Consider the following 10,274-nt stretch of genomic DNA (forward strand, 5'->3'; position numbering starts at 1 on the left):
GTGTATGAGTCAGGCTCCTCACAGTGTCGGCTGTTCAATTGCTCCGCACTGTTAAAGAAATGGCAGTCAAAATGTTGACTCCAATTGATTTACATGCCCTGCGTGTACGGTTCTTCCTCCAATCTCTGAGGGCCGTACAACGTATGGGACACAAAAGATCTCTGGAATCAAACCTGCCAGCCAGCTGCTTGGCTCTGCTCCCACTCAATTCGCTACAATATATTTCCTTCCAACATTTTTTTATTATTTTCAAACATTTTTGAAAAAGCTCCACTGAGCCGTAAGGGGGTGCTTGAAGAGCCGCATGCGGCTCCGGAGCCGCAGGTTGCCGACCCCCGCCCTATCCCTACGACTTTTCCCTACCCCTAGATTAAAATGGAGATTTATGGAAAAATAGTGGATATGTCGGGATTCCTTCACCACTCACTATATAGTGTGTTCGCTATTTTGTAGTGCTGATCGAATCTACAATTCCAAAATCAAGTGCCCTAAAACATTTCCCAGAAGTCTTTGCAAAAAACTAGCATGCATCAATGCTCATTAGCTAATAATGCATTGCGGTTGAACAGTTTTTGCGAAAAAAAAAGATGTTTAAATGTAATTTTTTTTAACAAACTATCCACATTTTTATCATCAGAACACAGTGGAGTGATAAATAGATGTCGTGAAATGTTTGTATTGATTAGATTTTCACTTTGTAAAATTGGTGACGTCATTTCTGCCGTTTAAAAAAAAAAATAAAGAAACGTATAGTGAGCATGGTGTCCGAATTGCTTTTAAAAGATGGTCCCGTGTTAGGAATTAGAGTTGGAATTCGGACATAGCTAATGTCTTCAAATTCAGAAGACACTCCCACTCAATGATGTCATCAATAGTCGCCAGTCAGCTACGTTAGCACAGAGCTGCTAGTGCCAGGAAATACATAGCAACATTGGTTTTATGACTTTAAAAAAGTCATGCTATTACAAAAAGTAACTACTTACATTTAAATATTAACTTCTGTGCTTCAGAGCACATAACGTGATCCTCACGGCGCAGGGCTCTGTATCTCTCCACAACGAGGATTAGCCCTTAAAAAAAAACGTATTTTGGACACACCTACCATTTCAAATCCCCTCACAATTAGAGGGGTATGGGAAGAATTTGGATTCAGCCAAAGCTTGCACCCATTCCCCATTATCCATTCCCCAACAAAAATGGCGATTAATATCAAAGCTATCCAGCTATACAGTTTTTAACAAGATTCTTACTCAGACAAGGAAATTAAAAAAACATATATGGACATGAATCTTCTACAAAATAATGAATCAGAATTGAGCAGATTGCAGCGTTGCTGATTTACAACAATTTAAATAAAGAAATACTCAGAAATGCACGTTTAATCATAATTTTCTTTATATATGTCCTCCATCATTCAAAAAATGCTACAAGAAAATGTTAAAAACACCATTTTCATTAGAATGACTCTTTACGCAACTTATATAGTTACACCTCTGCTACAATTTTATTAATGCCAATGATGGCTATGATACATGATCCCATAATGTAAGCTGTGATGGATCCTGCAGGTTTGTAACTTGACTCATTTTGAGCCAAAGTGCCTTTTTTTTTTTTAGAGGTAGCTGTCATACCTTCATGTTGGATAAAGAATGATAGGTTAGAAAAGCTGAATTCATAAAATTATTTTAATAATTATAAAATTGATTTAATTGCATCCTTATACATGTAAATAAATACAAATAAAAATGTTTTTTTGCTTTTTTCTGTGCAGTGCCTGGTCCTCCTTATCTCTCGGTGGCTCAAAACTCAAAGACGTCCGCTGTTGTTCACTGGGACCCCCCAGACCTGACGAATGGGATGGACCTGCAAGGTTACAGGCTCCAATTTGGCCGAAAGGACATCACCCCTTTGGCCACTCTGGAATTTGCTCCCCAAGAACGGCGGTACTCTGTGGACAACATTCACCGGGGAGCCACTTACCTCTTCAAGATGGCAGCCAAGAGCAGAGGAGGCTTCGGGGAGGAAGCCGTGGCAGAACTTAGCGTACCGGAGAATACACCGGGTGGATACCCTCAGATCAATGAAGGCTCTAATGTAACGTGCTGCTCTGTGCAGCTGTCCTGGTCTCCACCCGTGTTGGCGGAGAGGAACGGAGTCATTACGGAATACACTTTGGTCTATAAGGAAGCCGGCACTGGAGCGATGCCACGAGAACTGCGCTTGCCTCCCAGCCTTTCCAGCTATGTGCTCAACAGCCTCAAACCAAACTCTGCGTATGAGGTGAAAATGCGAGCGCACACCAGTGTAGGTCCAGGGCCCTACAGCCCACCTATCCAGTATCGGACGGTGGCCATTGACCCAGCAGGTAGGGCTTGCCTGTTTCTTCCCGAACCCGGTGGCAGGGGGTTGGAAATAGAACAACTACACAAAAAATGAAAAGCGCCCCTTCCACTCTTCCAAACACCTCCTTTTAAAAGAATGAAGATTGATGTTTAAGTTGTTTGCTGTTGGACACTCACTTCACTAACCTAAACCAGGTAAAAATGCAAGTCAGTAAGTTATAGTCAGTCATTTTGAGAAAGTGGAGATCAGCCTAGAATGTGAAGGTAAGTGCTGTTAAGTCACTCCTGTCAGTCCTTGCAGCACTTTTCGAAGCACAGTCATGCAGCTAATGCAACCCCACAGTTTTCAAACAAGGTAGGAGCTCAGTCACTCCAAGAGTATAGCCATTCTGATAAAGCAGAAGTCTGTTTTTTGATTTTATTTTTTATTTTTGGGTTATTTTTATGTTTATTTTGAGACAATTATTCCCTCCAGAGGCTTCCTTCCCTTTCCCCCTCGTCCTGCTACAGGACAGCTTGTGGCATGGTATCCCACAGATGCACTGCAGAGAACATTTGGCATGCTTTGTTTTGGGTCTGTCTCGTTGCCTGTGTGGCTGCTCGTCGGCAGTGCCAAGTCAAACTTTGCACCAGTGTAAAAACAGTTGGAAGTACGTGGGTCAGTTGCTAATCACCGAGTGGTCTAAGTGAGTGGCGAAATGGTTTGGCACTGTCCACAATGGCTAGCCAAAGGGCACACCCTTGTGCTCAACGGGTTTGTCGTCCATGAGTCTTGCGTGCTGTGTGTTTTAACCAATGGCATTGCCTGTCTCACAGATAATCACAATTCATCAATGTGTTCACTTTTCAAACTAGGGGGAACGTTGCAAGACGAGAGGAATTAAGGCTCTAACTTTCCATTTTTTTTTCATCTTTTGCTGATAAGATGCTCTCTTTTTTAAATCTTTTTAACAGATGTTCCTAAAAACTTTACTGTGAAGTGGGCCACCAAGACCACAGTAGTGCTCGGGTGGAAGTTTTCTGAAAGGTCGCCGTATAAATGCGTGGTGAGTTTCAAAAAAAAAAAAAAAATCCTTTCGGAAGTTGAGCTTTGAATTTTAACACCGATAAACTTCTAAATTCCAGATCGAGTATGTCCACCAGAAGAAAGATGTGGATGCCCGGGAGTTGAAGGCCTTCATTAAAGGCCTAAGGCATAACACCACTTATGAGTTTAAAGTGACTTGCCAAGAGAGCACCAGTGGTGGGCCGCAGCATCGCGTGGTAGCCAGAACCGCTCCGCTCCTCCAAATCAAGAAACCCACAGTTTCTGAGCGAGAGAACGTGCTCATGATGTCCTTCTCTCCAGTCAACACAAAGGATGTTAAGTGAGTATTATATTCAATAAATAACCCAAGATAGGTGAAATTCGTGAAGCAGAATTACAGATGAGGCAGTAAGTCCCCTCACTACACACTTCATATACTTCTCTCAGACAGGTATAAACATTTTCACTCATTTCTCTCCTATTTAAGTCCAAACCTTCATAGAAAAACAAATCATGTATTATAGAATGAAAAAGAAAAAAACTGTTCGCAATTAAAATGTATGCAACTCTGGCAAACTACATGTGCTGGCACTGCAGCAACGAGATTGACTGACAAGATCAACAGCCAATCAAAAAAAAAAAAGCATGGGAAGGGCTTCAAAGAGTCAGCGAAAAAGCAAAACTGCTAAAGGTGAACTGCAATATAGCTGGGGAACACTGCATTTGGCCTCTGCCAGTTTTTTATAAGTATATTTTATAAGTATATTAAAGACGTACTGTATTTTCCAGATTACTAGCTTCACCAAAAGTGTTTCCTGGTGTGGTTGTTGTGTTTTTTGTCACGGTAAAGTTGTGTAGTTTCTGACGAATGCCAGCCAGAGCAGCAGCAGTTGTAGGAAGTGGAGCAGGAAGTTGTTTTTAATGTGGATTTAGCCCTGTCACAATAAAGGCCCGGCCAGGTGGTGAATATTTCACTGATTGGTGTTGTCACAAGTTACACACAGGAGCCAAAAAATACACGATAAAGAAGAAAAAAAACATATATTAGTCGCTCTGGAGTACAAGTCACACTTTTGGGAGAAAAGTAAACAAATCCGCCAAGCCCTGAGTTTACACCATACCTTATTCACAAGTCAATTACTTTTTTGATGCGCATCAAATTCGATGCTCAATGTTTTCCGAAAACTAGAGCTACGGTCAAGTTTATTTTTTTGCCTACATGGACTATATATCTTATTTACAATGCACAGAGAACACAACAATAAATCCGTCTCTGTAACCTTGTTTAATAACTTACTGTCTCAATAGTTAGAGGAAGGAAAAAAATAAAAACAAGAATAACAATCTTTTTATGTGAGTTTTAAAATATACATTTCAGGAAGATATTGATCTGATTTTCCTACATGTTTTTTTTTTTAAACAATGTTTTTTCTTCTGCGTTGCTGTAAGTAGCAAATATTAATACACACACCTACAATGCCCTCTAGTGGTTGTTAGTGGGAAACAACCGCTAGCCATTAGTGGGAAAAAAAATAATATATGAGCCTCGCTTTATGGTTAACAAATAAATCACATATAAATTGCACTCAAGTATACCCTTTACCAATTTATAAATAAAACGTTATACTTTAAAAATACAGAAGTTGTTTTGGTTTTATTTTGTGTTGCTGTACTTCAAATGAAACTTTAGTTTGTTTGTTGTAAATTTTTGTAATTCCTTTGCTCCTTCATTTCCAGGAACTTCTATGTGGTAGTGGTACCACTCAGGACTAATTCTGGAACTGTTAAAAACCTGATCAACCCTGATGAGATGGACATGGAGGAGGTGAGATCAGCAGCTTGGTATACTTTAAGGAGATCAAAATGAATAAAACACGCCGACAGAGTCGTGACAGGAATTTTCAGGGAGGGATTGTGTTTGTGTTTCCCGGCTGCATTGTGAACAGCCTGTACTAGAATGGGCACATGCAGCTCAGACATCACAGCTAATGCTAATGTATCCCCAAAAGCATGCAGAGGAGAGTATTACAGTCCATATCCACTCTTTCCCATAGCTTGAGGTCACCTTGAGCTGCAGATCAGCACAGCAACCCCCCCTGTTAAATTTGGGATTACACACATCCTCTCTACTTAGCGGTTGCCTCTGTCTGTAGTTGGAACTAAGTGTGCGGGCTTGGATGTGTGTGTGTGTCTTGTGTTCTTTTTTCCCATATTAGGCAGCTTTTTAAAGTGATTTTTTTTCCTTTGATCTCAAACAGTGCACCGAAAGGCTTCAAGCTCTTTTCACCTCCCTTAGACCCTCAAGTAAACATGTTCAACAATAACTTATAACACTTAATCCTACCACATAGCACTTTGGAAAAAGGGGCTTCTGACTGTGACAGTACTACAAGCGCATTTTTACATGAAAGCAAAAAACTTCCTTTATCGATGTGAAAAAAAAGGGGGGGGGTTAACCCAGGTAGCCCTTTAACACCGGAGAAGTCACCTGCGCCACCTTAATGACCCACGTACTTTGACATATCGTAACTCTTTTGACTGTTTTCGCCAGGGGTGCTCATGCTATTTTGGCATACATTATGTGCACCTTTTTTTGCGGAGTATAGGGACCAGAGATCTCTGCGAATACGCCAAATCCACGAATATGGAGAACCCCCAGTCTCCTTCTCACCCCCCGCGAACAAAGAATATCTATTACCGAGCCATACTCATCAAAAACACTTCTGATCATGCTTTGTATACTTTTACTAAAGAACATTGGAGAATAAAGAAACGCAAATATGTGGAGGAACCACTGTATCTATGTACATATATATATATATATACTGTATATAAAACACAAAATAATGTGAAGCTTTTATTTTTAAGTGCTTAAATAAACAGATTTATCATGAAAAGCAGATTTTAAAGTGGATCAGACAATTATTTTAAATTAAATGGATTCTAAGCTATTAGAAATATCAAAACAGCCAACAGGCTTTATGTGCAATCACACCCAACGTGATTCACGCGAAACATTCGCTGCTCGTCGCCTGTCAGAAAATGTGTTCCTGGGCTTGACGCCGCGGCTGCATGTGGGAGGAGCTAACAGCTAATGCATTTATGATGATCGCTATAAGGAATGGGGTCCGATGATATCTCACTTAGAAGACACAGATGATGTTAAGAAATAATATTTATTTATTGTAAAGAGTTCTACACAAATTATGTCTTCATGCTTGGAGTCATATGATTACTATTACAAGTTTTTCCCGGTACATGGGGCTGTGTCTGCATGACAGCCGCTTCCACTGTGTTTCTGTGTCTCTGTGGCTGAGCTTGAAGGCTCTCTTTCTTGTATTAACTCGAGGGTGAAAAATAAAATTAGAATTTGGATTAGTATTCTACCCGGTGATCTATTTGTTGAAGGCTTTTTTTTTAAATCTTAAAATAGATATATGTATATTTGTTTTCTTGTTTTGTTTTTTTAATGGCCTGCAATCTGTTGTCACACACTTTGACTTAATGAGCACCCCTGGTTGTCACGAAAAAACAAAGCTGTTTTTCCGCAACAGAATCAACTGATTTACATTGATTATGTAAGCGCTCTACTACTGTAAAGTGTTGGCTTCTTTTTTCTCCTTCAAAATCCACTGGAATTATGCTAATTGCGAAAACTGTTGAAAAATTATGTTAGCAGAAAAAAATGTCAACACTGCAGCTAAAGCTCCACTTTTAAAGGGTTTTATGTTAGCCATTTTATTTATGTACAAATGCTATACATGTTTCCTTAAAGGAAATATTGATGTTCAGGATCTGTTGTTATATTAAATTGAAAACATGTTGGTGACACGTGGGGAAACCAATTAAACCTCTGCATGTTGAGCAGCTTTTGCGGGTGGCCTCAAAGCACCGCTCACGCCGGCAGCTGGCTCAGCTAGACCAGAGGGATGCCTACATCACAGCGTGCTTCAAGCAGCTGCCCCTCAGCTTCGTAGTGGGAGCTGACAATCGCCACAACAGCTGTGAGAACAAGCCCCTCGAACCTGGTCAGCAGCACGTCTTCTTCCTGCTGGCTGAACTCAATGCCACAGCGGGGGTGAGTTTTGGATCCAATCAGTTTAGACTTGCATATCAGTTTTGCTGTAATCTGCTTCAATTTCAGTCATGTGAATCATTTTTTAACAACTTACTTAGAGTTGAATAACTACTCGTCAGTAATATTCTTTAGAAATGTCAAAGTGACTTTCATAGGACTGCCAGTGTGCTGGTTTTCCAAGCAGAACATGTAAATGCAACCAAATGTGCAATGAGTGTAAACTTGTGTATTTATTTTTTCCCAGAAAATGTTTGCAACCAGCCCCTACACTGACACGGTGATGAGCCCCGAGCTGGTGGTGGATCTGCCAGCAGAGCATGATGAAACCCAGTTATGGGTGGTGGGCCCCGTTCTGGCTGTGGTCTTTATTATCTGCATTGTCAGTGCCATCCTCCTTTATAAGAAGTGAGTTTTTTTTTTGCTGTGTGCAATGTTTTTAGGCAACATTCAGGCTCCATAATGTAAATGTGAGACTGTTCAGCCTCAAATGATAGAAGGCAGCTGTCAGGCTTCACTAAAACTCAGACAAACTGGAATTTGTATCAGTCTTTTGTGCATTTGAAAAAAAAAAAAGAAAACTCCTGTTTTATAAAATATGTTTCCCCTCATTCAGTGGGAAATTTTCCCCATCTTATTTGATGATGAACAGTCATAAACTGGGACATCTTTGCATGTGAGGATGCATGTCAGAACAGGGGCAAACATTTTTACTAACGCCAGCATGATTTTTAACGATCCAAATCCATTTTTGCATGAGGATATTAAAAATGGGAATGTTGAGGAGAGATCATCATAGTAGTGAGTTGGTTAGAAAAAGAAGAGATGCGATTCTTTGGGATCATTTTTAATAAGAGCTTACTGAAGCATAGTGTATTTCAGATTACATCGATGGAATTGGACATTTACCTATATTTATTAGTGAATTTGTTCTAACACTAGAGATGTCACTGGTAACTTTGGCCATTTACACAATTAATGTAATTTCAATCGATTCTGATGGCGCATTGATTTGACAGTAATTGCATAAACGGTCAAAGAGTTGCATCTTGTTGGGTTTTCTAAAAAAGAAAGAATATTTTAAGGTTTTTATTCACAAAAAAGTAATAATCTGGTCCTTACTAGGTCCTTGAATGAAATACATTTACAGTCTAAAGCAAGGGCAGGAAAACTTAAAGACATGTGGGCCACAAAGGGCTCTAAAATTTGACAGAAGGGTGCGACCAGAAGTAGATGTGTGGAGCAATTTTTATAATCCACCTCATAAGAGATGAATGTGGATGAAAACCCGGCTTTAATTTGATTGAAAATTAATTTAATTTAGAGATTTGTTTTTAACATGACACTTTAGAAATATTGACCAACTGACTATTATTTTTTCAGAGGAGACTCAGAGAAGTCTGTCCTGTGAGTTTGTATTAGCCTGACTGAATACCTGATAAGGACCAGATGAGTTTCAATCTGTCTTTAAAGAGAACTGTTTATTTTTTGCATGAACATATTAGATTAGTCCAAAAAAGGGATATGTTTTCTTATTATCTCAGTTCTCAAGAAAGGGAATTCCCTGAAACAACTTAAACAACTCAAGTTCAGTGTCCTGTTGTCAGATGATCCCTTGTTCTGTGACCTTACCTGACTGTCGTCTTAGCGGTTGGGGAGTGTAACGTCTCTCCTTGGATCTGTCTCTTTTTTTTTCTCTCTTCTTTTTCTGTCCATCTCACACTCCCACTTCTCCCCACCCCGGTGAATATCATGTTCCGGGTCTGTCCGTGGCGCCCCGACGTTCCCTGTCCCGCCCGTGTTTGCAATCTTGTGCGTCCACACCTAGGTGTACATACACACGCTCATGTATCGATGCCCTTAACTGCGCATTTCATTGAGAACTTACTCATTCTTGACCCAGTGTTGTACATACTGATGAGCCTTCTCTGGCTTTTTTGCAAGCCCAGCAGTGACCCCTGTAAATTTGAAACTGCTCTCTATTGATTTGTACTTCTTCTTGCCTCCCCTTCTCCCTTTCTCCTTGTGTGTTGTGTTTTTACCATCTTTATATATTTATTTGACTCCTGTTGCTTTCTCTGGAAACAGCAAACCAGACAGGTAAGGCACAGTGTTACTTAGACTCAGTGTCATTTACACGAGAGGGCAAATTAGCTTGACTCAAAAGAAATGAGGTTATTTAAAGGATGATTCAGTAAAAAGGTTTTTTTTTTCTTTCTTTGCACGAAATAATATGTAGCATCTTTTTTGACATGCAGAATTACCAGTTTCCCCCATCGCAGATAAGAGTTTTTTGGGTTTTTTTGTACATTCATCACTCACCAAGCAAATTCTGTTGTTTTTGTTGTGCGTCTCCCCCACTTTCCGCCTCTTTCGTTTGTGTTACCGTCCAGCCACAAAAGAAAAGAGTCGGAGCCGCGCACCAAATGCCTACTCAACAACGCAGACATTACACCGCATCACCCTACAGATCCTGTGGAGGTGAGGCGCATCAACTTCCAAACTCCAGGTAAGACAAAAAAAAAATACACTCAACTAAATATATATTTTTAAAATCTGTTTCATTGTAAGTGAGACAGAAATTTGCAAATATCTCGTGTGGTATTTAATACACTTTTATATCATAAAATTACGGAGCCCAGGAACTGACATGGGTAAAAAAAAAATACTAATTTGTTCCTTCAAAATATTACTTAGTTCCCACGAATTATTAATTCATTCCCACTAAATTATAATTTATTTCCATGTAGTAATAATTTGTTCCCACAAAAGAATTAAATCATTCCCAGTAAATATAATAAGTCATTTGAATAAAGTATTTAAAATGAAA

At 39.7% G+C, this 10,274-nt stretch overlaps 1 protein-coding gene across 8 annotated transcripts in view; it reads left to right on the forward strand.

Moving 5' to 3' along the window:
- The window catches only part of ptprsa (protein tyrosine phosphatase receptor type Sa), a 292,916-nt gene that overhangs the window by 229,193 nt on the left and 53,449 nt on the right, over nucleotides 1–10,274 (forward strand). For 5 of the 8 annotated variants that reach the window (XM_036211506.1, XM_024278979.2, XM_024278984.2 and 2 more), the window contains 8 exons: nucleotides 1,772–2,365; nucleotides 3,297–3,388; nucleotides 3,468–3,709; nucleotides 5,107–5,194; nucleotides 7,238–7,447; nucleotides 7,692–7,852; nucleotides 9,533–9,544; nucleotides 9,838–9,953. In XM_036211506.1, the coding sequence (XP_036067399.1) occupies nucleotides 1,772–2,365; nucleotides 3,297–3,388; nucleotides 3,468–3,709; nucleotides 5,107–5,194; nucleotides 7,238–7,447; nucleotides 7,692–7,852; nucleotides 9,533–9,544; nucleotides 9,838–9,953 (1,515 nt within the window). The remainder of the gene's footprint in view (nucleotides 1–1,771; nucleotides 2,366–3,296; nucleotides 3,389–3,467; nucleotides 3,710–5,106; nucleotides 5,195–7,237; nucleotides 7,448–7,691; nucleotides 7,853–9,532; nucleotides 9,545–9,837; nucleotides 9,954–10,274) is intronic. The other 3 variants (XM_024278987.2, XM_024278988.2, XM_024278989.2) reach the window with 2 other exon arrangements.

Source organism: Oryzias melastigma, linkage group LG4 (assembly GCF_002922805.2).
Source record: "Oryzias melastigma strain HK-1 linkage group LG4, ASM292280v2, whole genome shotgun sequence".
NCBI classification, from domain to species: Eukaryota; Metazoa; Chordata; class Actinopteri; order Beloniformes; family Adrianichthyidae; genus Oryzias; species Oryzias melastigma.